A 26992-nucleotide genomic window follows, 5' to 3' on the forward strand; every position below is an offset into this window, starting at 1 on the left:
GACCATATCCTATTTACCCTATCTGGTGTGCAAAATAAGGCTAAGCTTGTTAAACCACAATCTCAAAAGTATATTCCTCCTTCCAGAAACAAACACTGGTTCTACATGCAAGCTAAGTGCACCAATCAAATGCAAAAAAAATATAATAGTACTTTCCAATTCACAAAAATACCAAAGGAAAAGAAAATCTTGCCCCTTGCAAGTGCATATTGTAATTTACAATCAATGTAAATGATATCTGAATTGAGTATGTACATTCATCGTGTATATTTGACATGGGCCAAGAACTTAATTTTTGAGCCGTGTTTGACTCACACAAAGAGAGCCTCGCACAGAACACTTCACGTTTTTGTGAGAATGTACCCGTACATCTCACAAAGTGATCTCAGTGTCAGAAAGGAGGGAGAGGAGGTTTTGGCGGGGGTTGTTCCCCTGGCAGAGGGGGGATGGCATCATCAGCGAGAAAATCAAGATCACCAAGGTCAGATAAAGGTGTGTATCCATACTGTTGACTTGCCGTGGAAAACTGATAATTTTGTACTGGTGGTGGAGGGGGCGGGGGATAGTGGATAGGCTGGGTAGGGAGGGGTGGAGGTAAGGGGGGAGGTGGGGGCGGGGGATTCATACGCGATGCACTTGCCAGCATGGCTTTTTTGCTATCTATAACTTGTGATAGTGTTTCAAGAACATTTGCTGAAACTAGAGGACTTTGTAAGTCATGGAAATCATTGTCAGTTGTTATGGAATCACCAATATCACATAATTCCATGCTGACCACCGAATGATTGGAGAGACTAGAAGATGACCGCCTCATGTGCTCAGCACGCTGCATCTTGTTTCGCTGCTGTTGCTGCATGTCAATGTTTTCCGACAACCCTGATGGACTTAAAGGCCTCTTTCTTGAAAAGTTGTCACTATTAGTATGAGGACTCCTGTGAGATTTTTTTGCATCAAGTTTGATCTTTTCCACATTTTTGTCCCCATCTCCCACATGTTTAGGCAGACTGATGCGAAGTTTAAGATCAGGCTTGCCATTGGTCCCTGAACTTGAGTGAGAATGAGAATGTTTTGACTTGTGAGATTTGTGGTGGTGACCCTCTTTGTGCTTTGAATGTTCATCACCCGACCCCATGCGGGAATGATGGATAGATAGTTTCATTGGAGGCACTTTTTGATCTTCAAGAGATGAAGGTGTACTACTGTGCTTCTCAGAGTTTTTGTCTTTTGGTTGATGAGTTTTAATTTTCAGTTTGAGTGGGGATGATCCCTCTTGTGTAAAACTACTCTCTGTTTTTAGTCTCATTTTTAAATCAGAGCCCCTACTAGGATCTGAGGTATGACGAAAGTCTTTGGAAATGCCATCGTGAGTTTGTTTTGATTCATCATCACTGAGTGGTTCAGATTTGACTTTAGTTTTGTAAATGTCCATTCTATCAGGTGTTACTGTGCTGCTTTCTCTCTTAACTTTGGATCTCTGATCGGACACATGCGACAGACTTGCATTCAGATTAGTGTCAGTTTTAAGTCTAGAATCGTAGTTTTGTAATTTCACATCAGGCGTAAGCCCTGGTTCCGTTTTGATCCGCATTTTTGAGCTGGAACTTTTTGCAGATTCAACACCATGTTTTAAAGAGTTGTGCTTATCATGGTGTAACCGTTTGGCTTTTTCAGTCTCCGGAGCATGCATCCTCTTTGAAATCTCACTTTCTAAGGAGGAGACGCTCCTGTGTGAATTGTCTTTGTTTAGTGAGTGTTTTCTGTCGACATTGGGTAGACTACTAGCACTTTTACTTTGAGCTGCCTGTCGTTCTCGCTCCCTCCTCTCCTTGTATTCGGCGAGTGACGTTTTCTGAACAGTTGGTGTGGAGGTATCACTGGTTGACTGAGACAGGGGTTGTGCCGGGGACTCTCTCACATCTGAATGTAGTGATGCCGAGTCCCCTGACAAGACATCAAACACATTTTTACCATGCACGTGGCCTGTAGTCTGACTAGTGGGAGTTGGTTCAGTCTTGATTGTTTTCACTTTGGGTTCAGACTTTATATTGTCATGTAATGAAGCTTGCCTGCCTTGTGACTTGTCAGCTTGTTTTTCGTAACTTGAATGAGAATGATGATGAGGTTTTGAGCTTTTACTGGCTTGCGAGACACTTCCTGCCGCGGAGGTCGGTACAGATTTCTCACGAGGCCTCAGAGGCACTGTTATATCATCTCTATCTCTCTTGTCTTTCTCACCAGACTGAAACAGTTCAAATCATTGTGTCAACAAACTACACAGTGTACCATGCAACATGATTACTGGTATATTATATTGCCATGATCCTTTACTCACCTTCCAAGTCATTATTCTTTTTTTCAGTTTGCTTGGGCATTTATCCAGAATGTTAAGAAAGTCCTGAGTAAGTTCTGTAAAAGTAGTTTACAAATCACTTAATGTCCGCAAGAAAAGGGATACATTTAAATCATAATTTCTCTACTGCACTTGTGTTAAAATATACCATGGTTCAAAAACAGTCTACATAGGAAATAAATCTTTATTTGATGAAATAATTAATTTGAGAAAGTATCTTTTATCTAAAATACCTGTTAGGAGCTCTGGAGTCACTGACTGGTCAACGTAATAATACCACGGTCTGCCTTGATTCGATGTAGGAATCTGAATAACAACATGCTTTGTCACTTATTATAACATGACTAAACATACAGTTTTGAATGTCATCAATAGTTCGAAATTTTCATCCTTTACATTCTTTTTCAAGTTTATCGGTAGTTGGCATTGTCATTGTAGCGAGTAATTTGAGTAATTGACAATCTGTTCCTTTTGAAAACTCTTAAACTTGAATGTTTACTTCAACAAAAAAATATCATGTAACATTACACATTGTATTTTTTCACCAATGAAGGTCTTACAAAGAGTAGGTTGCTATTTGATTTAAACCAGTTGTATACAGAGATAAACATAAATGAAAAAGTTGTCAACAACCATAGAAGTAGCTATGGCAATAATCACTATTTCATAAATAGAGCAATTCATGAATTACATATTAAAATCAAAGGCCGGAACGGCCACAAAGGCGTCTAACTGCCATTTAATTCTTTTATATAGAATGATATCAATAATTTGAATTTCTGTTAATTTAATAGTCGTATATCAAATAATTTTAGACATAGAATAGAGAAGTATATGAATTATGTTTTGTGCTGCTTTAAAAACAAAAATAAGTTTATTTTCTTATAAAATAGGTATTGGTGCTTTAACAACTCAATAACTCATTATGGTTACAAAATTCGAAGAAATTTCAAAGATCAAATAAATTATTTTCTTTAAACAATTTTCACAGGTTCATGATTTGAATACATTAACAGTATGTCCCTAATTATACAAATAAAACATACTTTTATTTATTTCAATTCCCGTTTGAAACAAGATTCCCTATGGTACGGTTGTTTACAAACAAATCCACAACACGTGCTATCTAAAATGCTCGACCAGACCAACTACATTATCATGTTATTTTTAGCAATAAAATCACTAGATACGTTTATCGCTTACATTTATTTTGGAGACCGTGCCCGACAACAAATAAATTTACATCGCAAATTTTATTTCTAACGGGCACGCTCTCCAATTAAAATGTAAGCGATAAACTAAAATAATATTTAGTGAATTTTTACACCTGATTCTATTCATCCGCCATTTCTTGGTTAAGTAAATTTATACTTATGCAATGAGTTGTCAATAACCAGGTAGGCAATGGGTTTTTTTGTACACAATTTAGTTTAATAAATGGAATAAAAATCGTGTAATACTTTTAATACTTTAAGGAACTTGTTTCTTATGCGCATTTAAAAGGCGGTGCAGTGCATGAATCTGGACGATTGCCAATCCAGACGATCGCTAGAAGGCTGTCGAGCATTAGCTCGACGCCTTAAAAAGATATAGTACACATCTAAGAACTAGAGTTACAAAAGCCCCATTACAGAGGTAAATGTAAAAGGCTGGATATCTGGTGTAAAATGACATCAAACTGCTCACCTCCCAGTTGGACCATTTACATGCTAGCTCCACACATACACAAGACACAACTGTTGGTTTGTACTGTAGGCAAAGAGTGGTCAGGTGCAAGCTGAAAGTAAATTAACACACAACTGAAGTCTTGGCATTTCGGTTAAATTGTTTATCAAACATACATGTTTACAGATGTAGTTGATATTTTGCAAACAGCTCATCAAGTCATTTCTTACAGTGGGATGAATAAGTTATCCCATTTTTCTACATTTGACAGAAATGATACTGTATACAGGCAAATATCAGCCCCCGTTTTATTTTTGCCCATTTCGCCCTCGTTGTCAGCTGGTGAATTTAAGATTGGGCAAATTCCAATGTCTCAAATCAAATCAAAGTAAACTTAAATGTGTCTGGGCTAATTCAAAATGGGACGAAACTGTTTGAAAGTGTAGAAGGGCGAAAATTACACAGGGGAAAAATAACTCAGTATACAGTAATGATTTTCCATCTTTGTCATAAAAATACAATACATGTTACTTGTAGTACAATTACATGTACTGTGATTTAGTCAAAGAGATTGTGTACTGCAGGAAGTAAACCTCACTCCTAAAGCTTGCTTGAAGAGTAATAAAGACATCTTGATTAAATATCGGTATTTTCAATAAGTGCAGCTGGCAATTATCAGCATACAAATACTAGAAGCATAATGTTAATGCACATGGAACAACAAGAATAACATTTTGAAACACACACTTACAAAATCATATCATCTCATTTTTTCCTCATTATTATTATTAGAATAATAGCAATAATCTATTTTTTTTTAACTATCAGCAATTGCAATAAAATTGGTAATTTTTTTTCGGGGGATTTACCAGTATTGGCTTATATAAATTCGGGTAATTTAATGGAATTATAGAGAAACTTGTTATACCCTATTCAATGAATAAAGTTCATAAACTAAACTGAAGGTACATATGTATATGGTGTAAATATATCTGGGCAATAAATGCTAATTTTATTATATGTGTATATAAAAATCTGAGTGCAAATTATTAGAATCAAAATGAAACTTTTCAGCAAGTATGAATTCAAATAATTTCTGCCATAGTAAACACATTTACCTAAATAATTTCTTGTAAATTTTGTTTAATGGAACATGACATTTTCAACACCACTGGGCAATTAGTGTGGAAAAAATCAGCAAATATAAAAATGTGTCTACATTTCAAAATCTTCTTTCCTTTTTTTTTTTCTTGCTCTCATCAAATTTTTAAAGTGATTCTAAACAAATCCTTGTATTTTAGCATTTTGAATGTCTCAATAAAACAAGAGGCCCAGGGGCCACATCGCTCACCTGAGCAACAATTGCCTTAATTCTGATCAAATTAGCATTACAGTATCAAAATATCTTGACAACTAAGTACAGTAGATCTTGCTAAAAAAAATAGAAAATCTGCCAATTTTTATCCACCTCTTTTTTGGGGGTAAATACCAAGCCCCTTTTGTTGTTGTACCTGTAAGAAGATTTTTCTCTATTCCAATTTACCCCCCCCCCCCTCCATTTTGTGGCCCCCCTTTTCTCTAGGGAATCATGGTTTCATCAAACTTAAATCTGCATAACCTGTGCTTTCACACTAAGTACTGAGTTTTGGACCGAAAACTTTCCCAGAATATTTTAAAAGATTTTTCTCTATATATTCCTATGTAAAAATTCAAACCGCCATCACGGCCCAGCCCTATCACTAGGGACTGTGATTTTGCAAACTTGAATTTACACTATCTGAGGATGCCTCTACACAAGTTTAGGCTTTTCTGGCCAAATAGTCTTTAAAAAGAAGATATTAAAAATTTTCTCTATATATTCCTATGTAAAAATTCATCCCCCATTGTGGCCTCACCATACCCCATGACTATTATTTAAACAAACTTGAATCTTTACGATCTTGGGATGCTTCCACTTAAATTTGGGCTTTCCTGGCCTTATAGTTTTGAGAAGAAGATTTTTAAAGATTTTCTCTATATATAAAAATTTATCCCCCATTGTGGCCCCGCCCTACCCCCAGGGACCATGATTTGAACAAACTTGAATCTACATTATCTGAGGATGGTTACAATTTGAGCTTTCTTGGCCATAAAGTTTTGAAAAGAATTTTTTTTAAAGATTTTCTCTATATATTCCTGTATAAAAATTTATCCCCTAATTGTGGCCCCAGCCTACCCCTGGGGACCATGATTTGAACAAACTTGAATCTACACTATCTGAGGATGCTTCCACTCAAATTTAAGCTTTTCTGGCCTTATAGTTTTTGAGAAGAAGATTTTTAAAAAAAATTCGATATATTCCTATGTAAAACATGACCCCCCTCTTGTGGCCCCACCCTACCCCCGGGGACCATAATTTGAACAAACTTGAATCTACACTACCTGAGGATGCTTCCATTTTAATTTGAGCTTTTCTGGCCTGATAGTTTTTTAGAAGAACATTTTTAAAGATTTTGTCGATATATTTCTATGTAAAACTTGACCCCCTCTTGTGGCCCCACCCTACCCCCGGGGACCATAATTTGAACAAACTTGAATCTACACTACCTGAGGATGCTTCCATTTTAATTTGAGCTTTTCTGGCCTGATAGTTTTTTAGAAGAAGATTTTTAAAGATTTTGTCTATATATTCCCATGTAAAACTTGATCCCCTAATTGTGGCCCCACCCTACCCCTGGGGACCATAATTTGAACAAACTTGAATCTACACTATCTGAGGATGCTTTCACTTAAATTTAAGCTTTTCTGACCTTATAGTTTTTGAGAAGAAGATTTTTAAAAAAAGTTTCAATATATTCCTATGTAAAACATGACCCCCCTCTTGTGGCCCCACCCTACCCCCGGGGACCATAATTTGAACAAACTTGAATCTACACTACCTGAGGATGCTTCCATTTTAATTTGAGCTTTTCTGGCCTAATAGTTTTTTAGAAGATGATTTATAAAGATTTTGTCGATATATTTCTATGTAAAACTTGATCCCCTAATTGTGGCCCCACCCTAGCCCCGGAGACCATGATTTGAACAAACTTGAATCTACACTACCTGAGGAAGCTTCAACTTTGATTTGAGCTTCTCTGGCCTAATAATTTTTTAGTAGAAGATTTTTAAAGATTTTCTCTATATATTCCTATGTAAAACTTGATCCCCCCATTGTGGCCCCACCCTACCCCCGGGGACCATGATTTGAACAAACTTGAATCTACACTATCTGAGGAGGCTCCCATTTTAATTTGAGCTTTTCTGGCCTGATAGTTTTTTAGAAGAAGATTTTTAAGGATTTTGTCTATATATTTCTTTGTTAAACTTGATCCCCCCATTGTGGCCCCTCCCTACCCCTGGGGACCATGATTTGAACAAACTTGAATCTACACTACCTGAGGATGCCTCCACACAAGTTTGAGCTTTTCAGGCCGAATAGTTTTTGAGAAGAAGATTTTTGAAAAATACCAACAAATTTTCAATAATTCTCAATTATCTCCCCTTTAAAGAGGGCGTGGCCCTTCATTTGAACAAACTTGAATCCCCTTCACCTAGTGGTGCTTTGTGCCAAATTTGGTTGAAATCTGCCCAGTGGTTCTTGAGAAGAAGATGAAAATGTGAAAAGTTTACAACGCCGACGCCGACAACGACGACAGACAACGGACAAATTGTGATCAGAAAAGCTCACTTGAGCCTTTGGCTCAGGTGAGCTAAAAAATAAATGGTCAAATGAATTGAATAACTTCAATGAAATTAAATTAAAACTTCACATGTACAAGATATTCATTCATGAAATTTTCAATCATATTTCTCACTTTAGATGTACATTTGTAGTGTGAAACACTGATTTAACAATGGAAAAACACAAATCCTTCTTAAAGGTGAACATAATTTTATCAAACAGGTAATTGCATCTTAATTGATATAACTTTCTCAATTCTAGGTCAAGAACTTTCTAACATCAATTGCAATTGAAATATTACAAGACATAAACAAATTTTCTACCATGAAAGATGTTTTTCTTGCAAATCATAGTTCCAGTACCACTTTCATCCTATTGAACTACCTTGGAACTGAGTTTTAATTTTTCTACTAAAGAAACAAGCTTTGTTACTATACTGTATCAAGTTTTATGATGAATAATATCTCAAATCATCCAGCATACATTTATCAGATTAGTGATGATTTGAATTACTTAACAAAACATCTCCTTATCACCACTATGAGAAAGTGAAAGCAGGACCCAGGCGTCAAAATCAAAAGTTGAATATTTCTTTGTTCCAGCCTTATCTTTTCTTTTTTGTTTTCAATTTGTGCTCTCTGTCTTTATTCTGGAAATATCTTAAACATATATGCTTTTATTAAAGTGTGTTTTGATTTTTTTTTGTACTACACGTCTCATAACTCAATACAAATTTAATTCATAAACCTTTATACTGTTTTATGCCTACGAAAATAGGGAAAAACATAGTTTTTAAATGCGAGTTATTCCCAGTTACAAATACATTAAGTATCTGTCATTTCATTTATTTGACCTCAGACACTATTCCGGTTAGGTTCAAGTATCCCCTTCATTTTTTAAAAGCCAAGGGTGCTAAACAGGATGAATATGGTACTTAAAATATTCTAAGCTAATGTAAATTAAGCTATTCATATTTCCTCAGGCTGTGTATATCATATGGTCATCACTAGCTGGAGACTTCTGATTCATGTAGGTGAACAGTACATGGATCAGACCAGCAGTCTCAAGAGATACATGTATGTATCACATTATGAACACCAACCTGTTTGTTGCCAAGAAGTAGGAGGTCTGGGCTAAGTCCTTTGGTGCTGTTGCCCACCCAGGAAAGAGAAAAAGCTCCATTAGTCATATAATCACAATATATTTCACCAATTGAAGAATTTTTTTTTCCAGAGGCAACTTGCTAAATTCAGTAAAGAATCTAAATGCTTGCTTGTCTATGCAACATGTTACCTTTAGTTTCAATACAAAAGAAACTAAGTATGTCAGCCAGGTGAAAATTTGTGTTATATATCTTTGCCTGCCCCATATATCTTTTTTGACCTTGTACAAGAGGCAAAAATCAAGCACCACATTTTGACTCAACCTACTAGATTTCTTGCCAACACTTGACATTACAATCAAATCTCAAAACAAGTGCTTACCTTTCACTAACTGACACGTTTTCACAACATTTGTATGAGGATGTTCAATAGACAAGTCGAAACCTGTAAAAAGAAAGCATCCGTTAGTTTTGGTCTAGATCAAATTGATTCCACAATGATCATTGACAACACATTTTACAATATACTATTTTTACATCGGACAAAGTTTTCAATAAAAGAACAAAAACAAAAAATGTCAATGTACCTAAGGTCTGCAGTAGGATGTTCTCATTTGTAACCAACTGATGAGTTTGTTCCATGTAGTACTGAAAACATTAAAGCATAAAGATGTACAAATAGTATAAGCTTTGAATGAGATTCATATTCACCTTTAAACTGCAATTTCAAAGTCTGGCTAAAAATTATTTGAAAATATTAAAGTCTAAATTAAAAAACAAAAACCGCCAAATGTATCTTTTTTTCTACTTTAAATTCATATCATTATCAATCTGGTGTTTGTGATATTTTCTAATTTCTATTGTTTTTAATTCAATAAATTGGGGTACACATAATGTCAATAGCATAAAAGGACAACCTCGACGACTTGTTAGGTAATCCAATATTTCTGCATAATTAAGTTACTTACTGGAAAATATTTATCTAAACACCTGGCAGAATGTTGTTCAATTGGGAAATATCAAACTACAAATTGCACAGGTGTAGTACCAGATAAATGTAATGCGTTTCTTGTGTAATACACAATGAATATCAGTGAAAATGTCCAGTGCACTAAGCAGTAATGTTTTTCTATGAACTTCAAATTATCTAATCATCTAACATAATGCAAGTGAAGTAATCACACAATAAACTGAATAAAGAATAGACAGTCAGTATCAATTATTACTGCATTTCTTTAAACTACGTACATCTGTGTTAGTTTCCAGTGCGTCCTGGTTAAGACATTTGTGCAGCATTTTTATGACATGCTCCAACTTGCGAGGCTGTTCCTCTACTTTTGCAGCCAAAAACAAACTCGCTGCAGCCATAGCCTACAAAATTTGATGGATATAAATTGTAATTTCTATTACATAACTGTTAACATTAGCTAGAAATGTAATCAAATTTGGAGTTAATAGCAACTTTTTAGGAGACCACTTACAAAAGTTTTTCAAAAGAGAGAAAAACTGTATTTTAAGCAAAGAAAAAACAGAGTGATTAAACTTATAACGGCTGTAAATAAGATATATGAGTAAATAACAAATATGTAAAGGTATTCCTTTAAACTTAAAAGAGAAACAGGTAATATTCCTATTTACTAATCGATATATATAAATATATAAAAGAAAACATTCACTTACATTTCGATGAAAAACTGTGAAGGAATGGAACATGTAAAAGCGGTGCATATATACAATTGCTGTGTTGATACATAGTTGGTTACTGTAAACATGTTAAGGATTTTTTCAAATAAAGATGGTTGAGAAAAAAAAAATGGTAACTGTAAAATGTGAACTATAATCAAACATTCAATTAAAATAGTTTTCAAATTTTTATTTTTAAATTGTTTTTATATCACTCTTTGGTTTTTCATTAAAAGATACAAAGCTGAGACTAAGCATTGATTATTTAATTCATAATAAAATCACGTGTTCACGACTATGATGTCACGTGATATCAATGGGAAAATGCCGGTTGAGATTTGGGTCAACGTTGTGCGCAGATCGTCTAAAGAGAAAACTGAATTTCTATGAATATTCGACCTTTTACACAGGATTTACTACTGTGATTTACAATCTAACCAACTAAGGTAAGATTTAAAACATGATTTTTTCCTAATGGACCGCTATATTCTCCTAGTTGCCTGAAAATTTCGAAAGCACGAGCGAAACAACATCGAGATCATTGTCACAAACTTGCCGTCGAATTTAACCGACAATTAGGATACACTTGAAGCTTTTGGCCCATGTCTTGAATAAGGTTGGCAGCTTGTTGTCTATAAGTAAGTTCTTTGTCGCTGTCTATCCCACATTTTCGGCTGGGGGTGTTTACAAGTTGCGAATTGGTGAAAATCCATCGCTCCCCCGCCATTTAACCATGCACCAAGAGACCTGACTGCGCAGGCGCACAAGTGATAATGAAAGCCACGCGGTTAAGAAAAGTTGTGCTTTTCATTGATAAAAAAATGGATGAAATAATTTGAGAAGTGTAATTTCTTTCGAAAAATGCTAAGAAACTTATTAAAAATTATTTTCGATGGAGTGAAAAAATACCGTGCTGTATTTTAATCAATTAATATCAAAGCCGACGCAATATAGTTTCACTTTCAATATTTTAGTTTCATTTTCCCTCATTGCATGAGATAGACGCGACGCATTGAAAATTTAGGCTTGTATGGCCCTTATGTATCCCCTGAAAAAGTGTGAACATAAACTTTGGTTAAAGATATTATGTTAATTTGTTTTTGATTGTGTATAATATACTAGACTGGGGTAGATTTTCTAAAACCTAATTATTCAACTTTGTGTTTACTGCATTGTGCAATAGTGCCAATTGATTAAGTTTTATTTTATCACACTTTATACTTGTTCTAGGTTTTGATGAATATGGCGCAACGACAACCAAAAGTCCAACAAGTCAACATACGTAAGCCGCGGTCTCCCCCAGAGGGCCAGTTTTGTTCGTACAGCCACCGTACTTGTACACACAACAAAATTCCAGGCTACGAATTCTGCTCAAGGCATATCTTGGAGGATAAAAATGCACCATTTAAGCAGTGTGAATTTAATTCTTCTAAGTCAGGAAAAAAATGTATAAACGCAGCAACAAAGTCTGACAAGAAAGGGAGCCACAGGTATTGCATTTGTCCACTTCATTTACTATCATATTGGTGGTATAATATTCTTTGAAAGATGTTAAAATTTTTTTTAAAAGAGGATAAGACATTAAGTGTTTTTAAAAAGCCATTAATTTCACTTGAGTCGACTTGACTCCTCCAAAAATCGTTCAGTATGTTAGGGATTTAGTTAAGAATTGTTAGAATGGCTAAACAATATTTTCATGAATTGTATTTTTACACTTTGATGTTAAATAAAATTGAAGATATAGTTTCGGCTGTTTTATTAGTTGAACATGGTATTCATCATTAAAATGTAAAAATTATGTTGAAGATGAATTCCATTTTATTTTAGTGTGTCCAGTATATATTGAATACCGTCAAAAATACATTAAAAAGTATTTTTATGAGAAACCATCAATGTTCAAGCTGTTGCAATTGTTAATAAGGAAAATTTTAAAGATTTGTGTAACCTCGGCAAATACATTTATTATAGTATGAAATTAAGAAACGATATATGTAATTAAGGTTAGATGTTGTGCTTTTTGATTTTTTTCGCCTTTACTTATGCCCATTTTTCATATTTATGTATGTACAATGTAATAGGGTCTCCTGTAAAATCTGATGAGCTGCAATGCTTAAAGAAATAAAGAATGAATGAATGAATGAGTAAATTCGGACTGGTATACTTGCAAGTGTTTCAAAGGTCATGTTTAGTTGGGACATCTCAATTGTTGAACTCATATATATTGATTTTTACTTTAAAAGTTTGTTTTAAGGTAAAGAGTATGATTAAATGAACTCTTTTTATATTATGTTTGAAGATACTGCTCAGATCATGCTAGAAAAGCAATAATACTGCGACAAAAAGCTCATCTGAAACGCAAACCGACAGAAACTGCTGACAACTTACTGGAGGACCTAGATCATTTCAAGCTGGTGGCTGGACCTGATGGAGTTCTAGAGCACCAGAGACAGCAAGCAGTGGGTGACAATGTAGCTAGCAGAGCCCTGGGTAAGTCCGGAGGATAGAGGTATATAAATAATCTGTGTTAGTCTCTCTGTACTTGTTTTACTATGGATTGGTAGGACTATATTAACACGCTGATCATTACTAAATGGAGACAGAGAATTCAAACAAGTAATCACCTTTTTACAAATCTGAGGTATAAATATCAAATGTTGTATGTTGTTTGATGACAGACTATGCGAGTTCCAGTGACTCTGATCTGGAGTCTCCGTTGGTGGACCAGGCCTGGAGAGGGGATGGGGACAGTGATGCTGAGAGTATAGACAGCGACCAGGAGGATCCACTCAAGTAAGTCCCAGACAGCAAGGGTAGCTGCTACATGTGTATTATAACTATTGTTGTAATGATAACTGATTAAGTTATCATTACAACATGAAAAGTAAGATCACTTTCATACCTGTTAACCTTTCAAAGCTGCTATGTGGGAGAATCTCCCCCTTACCAACTTGGCTAAGGGGGAGATTTTGCGTAAACGATGTTTTTTCACGTGAAATGCAAATATATATTAAAAATACTGTTAGATACCTTATTTTACCATTGTTATTAATGCATTTGCAATCATTTTAAATTTTATTATTTCTATGACTACCAGTGTGCAATTACAACTTGTGTTGCTGTACATGTTCAGAAAACTATTATTTTGTTTGCATGGTACAATACAAGAAGTCAATAGTGCCACTTTTTAGCTCACCTGAACCGAAGGTTCAAGTGAGCTTTTCTGATCACCCGTTGTCCGTCGTCCGTCCGTCCGTCCGTCGTCCGTCCGTCCGTCCGTCCGTCTGTCTGTCTGTCTGTCTGTCCGTCCGTCTGTAAACTTTTCACATTTTCAACTTCTTCTCAAAAACCACTGGGCCAAATTTAACCAAATTTGGTACAAAGCATCCTTATGGAAAGGGGGTTATAAATTGTTAAAATAAAGGGCACAGCCCTTTTCAAAAGGGAGATAATTGCGAAACAGTAAGTTTAGGGTGCATGTCTTTAAAAATCTTCTTCTCAAGAACCACGGCACCAGAAATGCCAATATTTACACAAAAGCTTGTATATATAGTGAAGATTCTAAATTGTAAAAATCGTGACCCTCGGACCAAAACTGGGGCCCCAGGCGGGGTTCAAAGTTTAACATAGAAATACATAGGAAAATGTTTAAAAAATCTTCTTCTCAAGAACCACTGCACCAGAAATGCCAATATTTACACAAAAGCTTTTATATATAGTGAAGATTCTAAATTGTAAAAATCGTGACCCTCGGACCAAAACTGGGGCCCCAGGCGGGGTTCAAAGTAGGGTTAGGGTTAGAAATACATAGGAAATTTTTTTTTAAATCTTCTTCTCAAGAACCACTGCACCAGAAATGCCAATATTTACACAAAAGCTTGTATATATAGTGAAGATTTTAAATTGTAAAATTCGTGCCCCTCGGACCAAGACTGGGGCCCCAGGCGGGGTTCAAAGTTTAACATAGAAATACCTTAGGAAAATGTTTAAAAAATCTTCTTCTCAAGAACCACTGCACCAGAAATGCCAATATTTACACAAAAGCTGGTATGTATAATGAAGATTCTAAATTGTAGAAATTGTGACCCTCGGACCAAGACTGGGGCCCCAGGCGGGGTTCAAAGTTTAACATAGAACTACATATGAACAAGAGGCCCATGGGCCACATCGCTCACCTGAGGAACAATAGGTATGATAAAATCAGCTCAATGGAGTCATAATACAAACTATCTGGACAATGTACCATAATTCATGTAAATCCTGTATAAATAAAATCCATTTTCCCCTGGATATTCTTATGTTTATAATCATTAGTCCCTTTTCTAACAGGATGATTTTATAGTCATATCATATGTTGAGTATTGCAGTTCTAAAAAAGATCCCTAACAATAGTTTATATATGGGATAAAAACGTACATCAAACTCTAAACCTTCTCGTGAGGCCAAAGAATTGTCCTGGGGCCAAAGTCTTAACAATTATAAAGAATCATTTAACTGATTAGTTTCTGAGAAGATTTTTAAAGATTTACCCTATATATTCCTTTGTTAAACTTTGACCCCCCCCCATTATTATTTTAAAATAAATCATTATTTTCACAACTTTGAATCTACACTACCTGAGGATGCTTTCACACAAGTTCCAGCTTTCCTGGCTAATTAGTTTCTGAGAAGAAGATTTTTAAAGATTTACTGTATATAATCATATGTTAAACTTCAATCCCCAATTGTGGCCCCAACCTACCCCCAGGCAGGGATGGGGTAATGGTAATTTGTAATGGTAATTGAGTGTAATTAATTACAAATTTTGATGTAATTGAAAGTAATGTGTAATTGGTCAAATTTTCAATTACATGTAATGGTAATTTAATTAATTACAGTCAAAAAAGGCATGTAATTCCAATTACTTTTCAATTACTTTCAATTACACAATGATGTACATAAAAATATGAAGCTGTTCACTACCCATTGTTCCCTTTGTTCTATTGTTGGTATCAATGGTACCAGGTCAAGGTAGTAGGAGAATTTAAAAAGCATTGAACTATTATTATATTTACCATATTTAATACTTTTCAAAATAAACTTTTTTTCAGTGATTTAATATCTACTATAAAGTTTCCCAAATTTGATAAGTACATGTATTTAATGATTTGCTTGATCTCTTCTTCTTAAAAAATACTTATTTCTATTCTTATTGGAATAGTTAATTTGTCATTTGACTCAATTATCATTGAATTAGTTAGAACAACCACTTTTTAATTTACAAATAAAATCAATGTTATATAAATTATATAATCTAATAAGTCATACTTTGTAATTGATAGCTTAAAATACATAGAGCTAAAATATATGGCTTCAAATTGGTTTTAAGTTTTTGATGCTAAACATGTCCACAGGGTGTGTTCCCTCATTGAAAACATTAGATAACTACATGTAGGTACAGAACAGTGAGAACAGGTGTGAATTGTGTTTTGATAACAATTATTATAATAGTCTGCCCCTCTACCTTAGATTAACCTGTATTTTGGCATTGTGTTTATAAAGAAAAAATAGTTGATATAAATGCATAGGAGAACATTTTCAGATAATAGATTTCCATGCAGGAAGTACTTAAGTTAAGACATGATAGGTGTAGGTTAGGATGAGACTTTCAAATGTTTATTGAATATCAAGGTGGTATGGGACACTTCCATATTAAGACTACCTTCATTTTGAAATAAACAATAAAACCAAATTTATAATTTTTTTCTTTACCAAAATTGTTACCTATCAGAGTAGTTGGTTAGCAAATTCTAATACAGTAAAAGTATTTTGATTACTAGTATGACGAACTTTTACTCCCATTATAGACATACCTCCTTAAATGTTTATGTGTTGTAGCTAAATCATGGTTTTAGTTAATTTTGAAGACAAATGTAATGTGTAATTTAATTAATTACATCTACAAAGTAATTGTAATTTAATTAATTACATTTGAAAACTCTTGTAATGGTAATGGTAATTTAATTGAAGGATTTAAGCATGTAATTGTAATTTAATTAATTACTTTCCATTGTAATTGACCCCATCCCTGCCCCCAGGGGTCATGATTTTTACAACTTTGAATCTTCACTACCTGAGGATGCTTCCACACAAGTTCCAGCTTTGCCGGCGAATTAGTTTCTGAGAAGAAGATTTTTAAAGATTTACTGTATATATTCCTATATTAAACTTCGATCCCCCATTGTGGCCCAACCCTACCCCCGGGGGTCATGATTTTCACAAATTTGAATTTACACTACCTGAGGATGCATCCACACAAGTGTCAGCTTTCCTGGCTGATTAGTTTCTGAGAAGAAGATTTTTAAAGATTGACTGTGTATATTCCTATGTAAAACATCGATCTCCCATTGTGTCCCACCCTACCCCCGAGGGTCATGATTTTCACAAATTTGAATCTTCACTACATAAGGATGCATCCACACAAGTGTCAGCTTTTCTGGCCAATTAGTTTCTGAGAAGAAGATTTTTAAAGATTTACTTTTTATATTCATATGTTAAACTTCGACCCTCCATTGTGGCCCCACCCTACCCCCAGGGGTCATGATTTTCACATCTTTGAATCAACACTACCGGAGGATGCTTCCACACAAGTTTCAGCTTTCCTGGCCGATTAGTTTCTGAGAAGAGGATTTCTAAAGATTTACTCTATATATTCATTTGTTAAACTTCGACCCCCCCCCCCCATTGTGGCCCCATCCTCAGGTGAGCTAAAAAGGTTAAGTTTACAATTCAATAAGTTGGTTTCTGGAAGAACAGATTTTGAAAATTTTCGTAATAAATATTGACAATTTTTTTTTACTTTTTAAAGCGCTAAGCATAGCTCAGCGCTTTATTGTCGTTAGACTTCAACTTCCGGTGCATCGAATAACCGCCACCTATAAGCAAAAGTATACATCATTTAAACTGGTTAGGGAACCAGTTTCAGGGGTTTATGCACATAACTGCACGGGCTATTGTGAATCTAATTTACGGGCTATTGTAAAATTAATGTACGGGGCTTACATACATCATTGCAGGGACTGTCATGCAGTGATGAGGAAATATAGTGCGTATACAGAAGCTGAAATGCTATATACATATATTTGTTATATACATACAGAAGCTGGGTTAGCGCTTTTCAATACTATCAGTACTTTGATTTAATCTTTAGCTTTTGAGATCTGTGTACAAACATAGAATTGTGAGCAAATCTCTGTATCTTGCTTATAATTCGAAGCTTAACACTCAAATATGGTTAGTAAATAGAAATTGTAAACAATCAAACACAAGAAACATGCACTACATGTATAACAAATAAAGAACACAATTTATTTTTTCGAAATGAATCATATATATATACATATAGATACCTACATATTTCCGTAAGCGATATCAAACTCTTTTTAAACTGAATAAACTAGAGAAAATGCCGAGCATCTCAACAAAAACCTATTGCATTAATCTACCATTACGCAAAAGATAATGCCGAATTACCGATAGAATGAATTGTATTTCAGTACTCATACATCAGATTTTGCTTAATTTGCGCAGGTAAACAGTTAACGTAGCTGTTTGATTTACCGAAGTCTCTGTTTGATTTGATACGTAAAAATCACGAAATACAGACGACAGTTTCCAGGTTACAAAGCATAAATAATGAAAACGAAACGAAAATCAGAACAAGCTAACATACACGTCATGTGTGAAAACTGTCAACGCATTGAAATATTTAGCCTCAATTTACTTCACAAAATAGGCACCAATATATTTTTCATGTTTCAAAAAATTCCCTTCATACGCGAACTGTTGCACAACAAGCAAATTCATCATAGTCAGATCGACCCTTTTTCGTATAATGTCATGGCTGCTTTAAACAAAGAACCTCGTTTTAGAAGTATGGAATGCGAGTCTTGGTAAAATGGGTACGCAAACCCGGGCCGTGGCAAAATAAAAGCCGGGGCAGATCGACAATCGTCAATTCCAAATACGCATTATTTTGCAGCAATATTTACAGCAAATACAAATATACTGGTCCATCAAATATCCTGAAATTTTAATGAGATTGGCAGATTAATAACTGCCAATCTTTTGTTTTGCCCAGGCCAAGTCTTGTCTACCCATTTTACCGGATGCCGAATCCGAAGCTATTAAACTGATTGAAACACGCCTTTCCTTTATTATTATTTTCGTAATAACTCAGATTTGAAACAGAATTAGACCTTAATTTTTGCAATTTATATTTTCCTTCCCATAAGGATAATTTATGCTAAACTACGTTGAATTGGAATCAGTAGTTCTTGAGAAGAAGATTTTTTAAAATGCACCCCCCTTTTTCTACAGTTTCAAGGTTTTCTCCGCTTTGAATAGAGATCGGACTTTTATTTCTGCAATTTATATTCGCCCTCCCATAAGGATGCTTTGTGCCAAATTTGGTTGAAATTGGATAAGCGGTTTTAGAGAAGAAGTTCAAAATGTAAAAAGTTTACAGACGGACGGACAGACGGACGGACGGACGACGGACAAAAAGTGATCAGAATAGCTCACTTGAGCTTTCAGCTCAGGTGAGCTAAAAATGTTTAAAAATTTTCTTCTCAAGAACCACTTCACCAAAAATGCCAATACATACACAAAAGGTTGTATACATAGTGAAGATTGTAAAAATCGTGACCCTCGAACAAAAAGTGGGGCCCCAGTAGGGGTTTAGATTTTAACATATGTAGGAAAATGTTTTAAAATCTTCTTCTCAAGAACTATAGTGCAACTGTTTGGGATATTACTATGCATACATGTACATCCTTAAATAATGTAGATTCAAAAAATTGTAACTCCCGGACAATTGATTGGCACCAAGAGGGGTTCAAAATTTAAACATTTTAAAAAACATAAAGGAAAAGTTTAAAAATTTTCTCAAGAACTACAATGTTTTAGTTTGTGGAATTTCTATGCATGCATCCTTCGCATTTGTAGATTCCTAATTGGTAAAATCGTGACCCCCGGACCAATACTGGGGCCCCAAGATGGGGTCAAAATTTATTAAAGAAATATAAAGGTAACATGTTAAACAATCTTCTTCTCGAGAACTACAATGCTTCAATTTGTGAGATTACTATCATGCATACAACCTTGGATAATGAAGGTTCGACAGTTTTAAAATAGTGACCCCTGGACTAATACTAGAGACCCAAGATGGGTTTAAAGTTAGATGTAGAAGTACCGGTATATATGGAAAATGTTTAAAAATCTTCTTTTCGAGAACTACAATGCATCAATTTGTCAGATAACTACGTCAGCACCCTCAAATAGTGTAGATTTGAAATTATAAAAGCCGTGATCTCAATCTAATACTGGGGCCCCAAGAGGTGTTCAAAGTTTAGCATAGAAATATAGAGGGAAAATGTTGAAAAATCTTTTTCTAGGGAACTATAATGCTTCAGCTTGTGAGATAACTAGGCAAGCATCCTTAAATAATGTAGATTCCAAATAATTAAAACTTTAGCACTGGACTAATACTGTGGCCCTAAGAGGGGTTCAAAGTTTAACATAGAAAGATATATTGAAAATGTTTTTAAAAAGTTTTTCTCGAGAACTATAATGCTACAGTTTGTGAGATTACTATGCAAGGATCCTCAAATTGTGTAAACTCTAATGTAGTGGAACCAAGAGTTATCTTTCTTGTGTTCTGTACAGTCTGAGAGTTTAACTCTTGAAGTGGAACTCTGCTATGTTCAGTTTTTCAGGTTGTGTACGTGCGGTCCCACCGCAGTGCTTCACATTTTCATTCCTATGTTACTATTTATGTTGTTCAAGCCAACCATAAACCTCGGACCATAACTGGGTCCCCAGAAAGGGGTTCAATGTTTAAAATAGAAAAAGCATATGCTACGAAATGTAATGTTACAAGGAACTGCTGTTCAGGTGAGCGATGTGGCCCATGGGCCTCTTGTTATATTAAGTCTACTTATTGTTCGGTATTGAACCATCACTGCATGCTGACATCTAGGGTAAACACAGAAAATTTATTTTGCGTATTTTGAATTTGCAGTGAAACCCAGTTAAGAAAATACCAGTAAATAATATTCATTAAAATTATTTTTTGCCTTATATATAGGATAGATTTTTAATTCACAAAACAACATGTATTTCTCCAGTATCTTTAAAAATGATCTCTGTTGTAATGTCTATAGCATCCCTGTAATTCATAGTACCGGTACTATAAACTGTAAAAACTCTTGTGAAATGCTTTTACACTTTTTCCTCGAGCTTCACTTTTATCGGTAGCTTGTATAAACACTCAGTGTTCAAAACTCACTTTGATTTTTAACGACTGTGCTGGCCAGACAGAATTAGTCACGACTCACTGCACGTGGCTTGGGTGCTTTACCTGTGCACCTGTTAAGTGACACCACTGGCTGTGTATTGTTTTCTTTGGTGTTACAGAGTAAAATCAAGATGTTTTAAGCTTTTATTTATTTTTTATAAGGCCTATGCATGACTAAATACGTAACTGATTTAAGTCAAAACCGGAAGTAATCGTAAAAAGTAAACTGGACTATAACATGTCATACTATGATCACGGTAGACAGTACTGGGATGGATTTTGATATATTCAAGCTACACAGCAGCTTTTTGAGCTCAAAATCAGAGAAAAACCAGCAGTGGTTGTTGAAATTTGCATGTAAAGATTCAGAATTGGGGGGGGGGGGTATGGGGGAGACAAATACGATTGCGGGAGAAATTTGTCTCCCGCGCGGGAGATAGGTTGGATGCGGGAGATCTTAGATTTTTTAGGCCGTTTTGCGGGAGTCTCCCGCGCAATGCGGGAGGGTTAACAGGTATGCACTTTGAGTGACGGTGCATATGATAAGAAGAAACGACATAAAAATTACAGTTAGATGATCTTGGAAAATTGGATTACACTCTGAAAATTCACAGTATCAAAAAAGGGAATTTGATGTTTGTATGATAAATGTATAAACCCTATTAAAGGTTAATGTGCATGTGCATGTACTAGTATATATAATTGTAATGGGTATGTGTACACATTTATGTAAAATGTTTAAACTGGTATATGTACACACATGTCATCACTGCAGCTAGGGGGAGCACACACATTCTAATGATTTCAGTTTTAATGTATCCTATGTAGCTTTGCTTTACGTATAACTTTATATTTATTTTCCTGTTTTGTAGACATGCAGGAGTATACACTGCAGAAGAAGTGGCTTTGATCATGAGAGACAAGCTGATTCGTCTACAATCTTTATACATTGACCAGTTCAAGAGACTTCAACATGTTATGAAGGAGAAACGTAGAAAATACCTACAAACCAGTAAACAAGAGAGAGAGGCACTAGGTACAGTTTACTGTAAATTACTTGATACGGTGGGGATAAATATATGTGGATTCAGGAAAAAAATTGTTGAAAAGAGGTCATGATTTCATAACTCATATGTACAGTGTTTTCCCCAGGCTGTTTTTGCATAGCAGTACCCCCATACATTGAATATTCCCTGCCAGGCTTCTTGCCATGCATGCCAATTTTAAAGTAAAAATAAATAGTTTTTCCATTTATTTCACATCATAACAGTTATAAGTAAATGTAAAATTGTCGTTATTCCGTTCAATCTGCACCCACAGAGAGCATCGCTAACTTCGACATCGATCTTAGCCAGGGGGCACACCTGGTAAACGGTGAAAGGACTTAGCTTATGATTGAGATATATTGAAAGTGATTTTATTGATCCGTAATAAATGCATAAATAGAGACGTGGTTAGTTCTCGTTTTAATATAACATGCCTTTTTCTACACCTGCCAATATCAAATGTTGTGGATTTTCCAAGATCTAAAAAAAGCAGTGTTCACTCGATGGTGTTAGCTTGGTTGGGAAATGCTTGAACTATTGATTTGCCATAATAATATTGAAAACTTGAGCAAATGTACTCAATAAAGAAAAAAAGATTACAGTTAATTGCAAGTAACGCACAGAAGCAATGTCACATGGCTAGAGACATCATATGTTTTTTGTTCAGCCCCCTCCCCTCCCCCCCAAAAAGTAATCTCCTCTATATATAAGAAAACGAATAAAACTAAAGTTGTTACAACTGCCCTTTTGAATCTATATTTCTTATAAAAGCTTGTAAAGGTCAAATGCTGTTAGTTTGCTTGAAAAAAACCAGAATAATTATCATAATGGATAAATATATGAATTACAGTACAAATAAAATGTAATATTAATACAGTACATGTTAGTGTCGATTTCATGAGAATGCATTTAATTATAGTACAAAACATGTCGTACATTTCATCAAATTGTTATATAATTATTACGCTCAGTGATTTCACATTGGCTGGGGCGCTGTTACATCGCACCAACTCTGCTAAACCTCCCCCCATGTATCAAACATTTTCTGAGGAAAACAATGATGTAGTGAATTGTAAACTTTGTACTAATGTTTATTGTTAAGAAAAGATTTAAAAAGATGAAAAATCAGATGAATCCCCCAAAGAACACACCTTCAAAAATTATTTACTTGCTTTATGTGAAATCTGATTCAGAAATATAGTGTCCAATATTGTGCTATTAACAAAGGAAGTAAAAGCAGAATATCATTTAATATTGTGCTATTAACAAAGGAAGTAAAAGCAGAATATCATTTATGTAGACAGCTTTAAAAGGTCAACTGATATACACATAGTTACATGAAGGTTTTTGTTGATGTTCACAGGAAGCATTAAGTATTATAAAAACAAGGTGCCATCCCGTGACAAGTACTGTCAACTGAAGGTGCTGAAGCGATATCACAAGAGACATGGAAAGGTACCAACATTTATAAACTAACTGAAGAGTATTCAATATTCAAATCTTTTTTACTTTTTAAATGTATTCACATAATGTAACTGATGTTAAATTTTAAAAAAAGCAAAATATTTATCTGGACAAGTTCTAGAATACATGTAAGAAAAATGAGCAAGGAAGCAAAAATTTTAGCATACATAATGTATTATTGAATGTTAAAAAGTAAAGAGAATGAAAAAAAAAAGCTGATTTTTTTTAAGGAGGCCCTCTTACACAGACAGTCCAAACAGAGAAGAATCGCGGTCTCCGAGGGATACAACTACAGAGCACCTGCCTATCCACGATGTATCTACATCGGCGACAACTCTGTCAAGTGTTCAGACAGAGCTATTCCACTGTCCAAATTCTGCAAAAAACGTATCCTTGTGCAACTCTTTAAAGATGGCACAACATTGAGTTATAACAAAATAAACGCATTTACTGTTATACCAAAGAATAGCAGATTTTATTGAATTCTGCTGATGTATTTTAGAATTAGTACCAGGAAATAATTTTTCCATGCCTTGCTAGAACCCAAATAAAATGATTGCCAATAAAAATGTCTGTCACCTTTAAAATACATATATGTATTTATAAAAGTATATACTAAGTATGTAGTAAGGGGGAAATTTCATATGATTTGCAATATCTTAGTAAACCTTTGTATCTTTAAATACCATAATTACATGGAAATTTTAGAATTTGGTTGATTTTGTTTAAAATGGCTTTATAAAAATAGTGTGAATCAGTGTCATATATAGCAAATATTTATGAAAACGATGTTGGAAGAGAAATATTTTTCTTAACTATCTGTCAGACATTGGGGAAGACCAGTACCAGGTCTTGTTCCGCCCCTGTCAGTTCGGGGGAGGGGCTTGTGGAAAACAAGTCTTCTGTCTGGATGAATGCTGTACCTGTCCAACCCACCTGCCATTGAAAAATCCAGAGACCAGAGTTTCTCTAAAGATTGAGGTAAGATTTTTCTCACAGTCGCCTTTGTAGTTTATTTAGAGGAGTGGAGCAGTAAGATGCATCCTAGTGTAAAATTATGTTGTTTTTATACCACTAGTGTTTGTAAAAAGAATGAATATTTTTTTTCTTTGACTTGATAATAAAAGGATGTACTGATCAAGTTTTAGCTATTACTAGCATTTTGTACCAATATCTTTTTTCTTTGAAATTTGAAAGAAAAATTCTTTAAATGTAAATACCATTACATTATCCATCAAGTTTTGTCCTGAACTTGTATGATGATAGAATTCTAATTCTGTTGTTTTCATTGTCACTTTTTCTTTTTAAAGGAGAATGCAGATCCTTTAGATATGAAGTCTACTGAGTTGACAAAGGAAGCCTTAGACCTGCTGCTTCCTCAGTTGGATTTCTCTGCACAAGAAATCATGAGCCGACAACTGCTCTCAGGAAACCCAGAAATGCCAGACTCGATATTTTCAATGACAGAGACAGACAATCACGAGTCTATGGACACAGGTGAGCACTCAAAGAAATCAATGGACCAGAATGAAATGAAATATCTTGGGGAAGACAAAGGCGAGAATGTTGCCAACAGTGCAGAGAGTGGATCAAATGTGGGTCAAAAATTCGACCCTCTCTTACTCCAGCATTTACATGGGAGTTTTGAGTATTCACACAGCAGAAGTAGCAGTAAAAATTCGGAGGCTGCAGCCTCACAGAGCTCAGCTTCCACGGAGACTGCCTCAGAGTCCGCCAGGGAGAGGAAGGACTCTGACATCACTGATGAGGAAGACGCTAAACTCGCAGAAGGAGCTGATGTTTGTTAATTTTGTTTTTTCATCATCAAAATTCACTTGCATGTGCATCATCAAATAAATTTTTTACAAATTGTTCATTCTTTTAGTGGAAATTAAATTCATGTTTTGAAATTATTTTAAATTTGAAATATTTTAGAGTCTTTTTTTTATGGTCTTTGGACCAGGTCAGTGTAAATTCAGACTCATTAAATCCTGAAAAATTATAAACGAGTCGAGTATGAAGAATAAAATCCAATTTTGAAAATTTTGATCTTGAAGTTAGTGATAGATCAAAGGTGACATTTAAATTGGCCTCCATTTTTAGCTCACCTGAGCTGAAAGCTCAAGTGAGCTATTCTGATCACATTTTGTCCGTCGTCCGTCCGTCCGTCCGTCTGTCCGTCCGTCTGTCCGTCTGTAAACTTTTTACATTTTGAACTTCTTCTCTAAAACCGCTTATCCAATTTCAACCAAATTTGGCACAAAGCATCCTTATGGGAGGGCGAATATAAATTGCAGAAATAAAAGTCCGATCTGTATTCAAAGCGGAGAAAACCTTGAAACTGTAGAAAAAGGGGGGTGCATTTTTAAAAATCTTCTTCTCAAGAACTACCGAGTTAATCTTAACGTAATTTAGCATAAATCATCCTTAGGGAAAGGAAAATATAAATTGCAAAAATTATAGGCGATTTCTGTTCCAAATTTGAGATAATTGCGAAAATACTTATAAAGAGTGGCTCGTTATTCCATATATCGTAGACTGGCAATTCATTGCGATAGACTGGTCTTATGACAGGCATCGCCAGTCTACCGCATCTCGAAAACGAGGTTCTTTGTTTGAAGCTGGCAGTTTGTTGTGCAACAGTTCACGTGCGAATATAATCTATGAAACATGGAAATAACCTTGGTGCCGATTATTGTGAAGTAAATTGAGGTTAAATATTTCAACGCGTTGTCATTTTCACTTGTGATGTTGGTTTTAGTTTGTTTTCATTTTTTCGTTTCATTTTGCTTTTTAACTTGGGAAACAATCGCCTTGTATTTGGAACATAGACTTCGGTAAATGTTTACCTGCGAAAATGATTAAATCTGGTGCATTAGCAACGTACTAAAGTGCATTTCCCTCTGTTTTTATTGTTTATTGATTAATTTTCTAATTGTTCCAACAAGGATCAAACAAGTGTGTTGGTGTTAGCTTGTTCGGATTTTCGTTTCGTTTTCATTATTTACGCTTTTAAACCTGGAAACTATCGTCTACAGGTATTTCGTGATTTTTACGTATCAATTCAAACAGATACTTCGGTAAATCAAACAGTTAACTGTTTACCTGCGCAAATTAAGCAAAATCTGATGTAGGGGTACTGAAATACAATTCCTTCTATCGGCAATTCGGCATTTTCTTTTGATATCGCTGACGGAAATATGTAGGTATATACATGTATATATATATGATTCATTTCGAAAAAATAAATTGTGTTCTTTATTTGTTATAGTGCATGTTTCTTGTGTTTAATTGTTTACAATTTCTATTTACTAACCATATTTGAGTGTTAAGCTTCGAATTATAAGCAAGATACAAAGATTTGCTCACAATTCTATGTTTGTACACAGATCTTAAAAACTAAAGATTAAAAAAGTAAAAAAATTGTCAATATTTATTAAGAAAATGTTCAAAGTCTGTTCTTCCAGAAACCAACTTTAACAACTTATTGTATTGTAAACTTAATCTTTTTAGCTCACCTGAGGGTGGGGCCACAATGGGGGGGGGGATGGAAGTTTTACATAGGAATATATACAGTATATCTTTAAAAATCTTCTTCTCAGAAACTAATCAGCCAGGAAAGCTGACACTTGTGTGGATGCATCCT

The 26992-nt window shown here is 34.8% G+C and overlaps 2 protein-coding genes across 3 annotated transcripts; one reads left to right on the forward strand and one right to left on the reverse strand.

The window, feature by feature from the left end:
- Positions 1-195: 195 nt before the first annotated feature.
- Positions 196-11263, reverse strand: LOC105330254 (cyclin-T2). Its single transcript, XM_034476122.2, has 10 exons — positions 11088-11263; positions 10501-10582; positions 10069-10191; positions 9408-9468; positions 9203-9265; positions 8821-8866; positions 4037-4127; positions 2584-2656; positions 2333-2406; positions 196-2239 (listed from the first exon to the last, which is right to left on the reverse strand). Exons 1-10 carry the CDS (start codon positions 11228-11230, stop codon positions 392-394), a joined length of 2604 nt encoding a protein of 867 aa, XP_034332013.1. The 5' UTR covers positions 11231-11263; the 3' UTR covers positions 196-391.
- Positions 10813-25220, forward strand: LOC105324929 (KAT8 regulatory NSL complex subunit 2). 2 transcript variants are annotated; one of them, XM_034476139.2, is made up of 9 exons: positions 10813-10949; positions 11734-11993; positions 12800-12990; positions 13179-13293; positions 21709-21872; positions 23246-23337; positions 23577-23733; positions 24173-24327; positions 24657-25220. In XM_034476139.2, the coding sequence occupies exons 2-9, from the start codon at positions 11740-11742 to the stop codon at positions 25152-25154; spliced, it is 1626 nt and encodes a 541-aa protein (XP_034332030.1). In that variant the 5' UTR covers positions 10813-10949; positions 11734-11739; the 3' UTR covers positions 25155-25220. The 2 variants fall into 2 exon arrangements, with proteins under 2 accessions (XP_034332030.1, XP_034332038.1); XM_034476147.2 differs by lacking the exon at positions 10813-10949 and adding an exon at positions 11538-11559.
- The last annotated feature ends 1772 nt before the right edge of the window (positions 25221-26992 follow it).

This window comes from Magallana gigas, chromosome 5 (genome assembly GCF_963853765.1).
Source record: "Magallana gigas chromosome 5, xbMagGiga1.1, whole genome shotgun sequence".
NCBI lineage: Eukaryota > Metazoa > Mollusca > Bivalvia > Ostreida > Ostreidae > Magallana > Magallana gigas.

Excerpts from the sequence above, each read along its gene's own strand:
- LOC105324929 (XM_034476139.2), top strand. The coding sequence starts at position 11,740 with ATGAATATGGCGCAACGACAACCAAAAGTCCAACAAGTCAACATACGT. Across the intron at positions 12,991-13,178 it reads TGTAGCTAGCAGAGCCCTGG|ACTATGCGAGTTCCAGTGAC; the intron begins GTAAGTCCGGAG and ends GTTTGATGACAG. Across the intron at positions 23,338-23,576 it reads ATCACAAGAGACATGGAAAG|GAGGCCCTCTTACACAGACA; the intron begins GTACCAACATTT and ends ATTTTTTTTAAG.
- LOC105330254 (XM_034476122.2), bottom strand. The coding sequence starts at position 11,230 with ATGGCGGGGGAGCGATGGATTTTCACCAATTCGCAACTTGTAAACACC. Across the intron at positions 10,583-11,087 it reads ATGGGCCAAAAGCTTCAAGT|TAACCAACTATGTATCAACA; the intron begins GTATCCTAATTG and ends ACATGTTTACAG. Across the intron at positions 8,867-9,202 it reads AACGTGTCAGTTAGTGAAAG|CACCAAAGGACTTAGCCCAG; the intron begins GTAAGCACTTGT and ends GGTGGGCAACAG.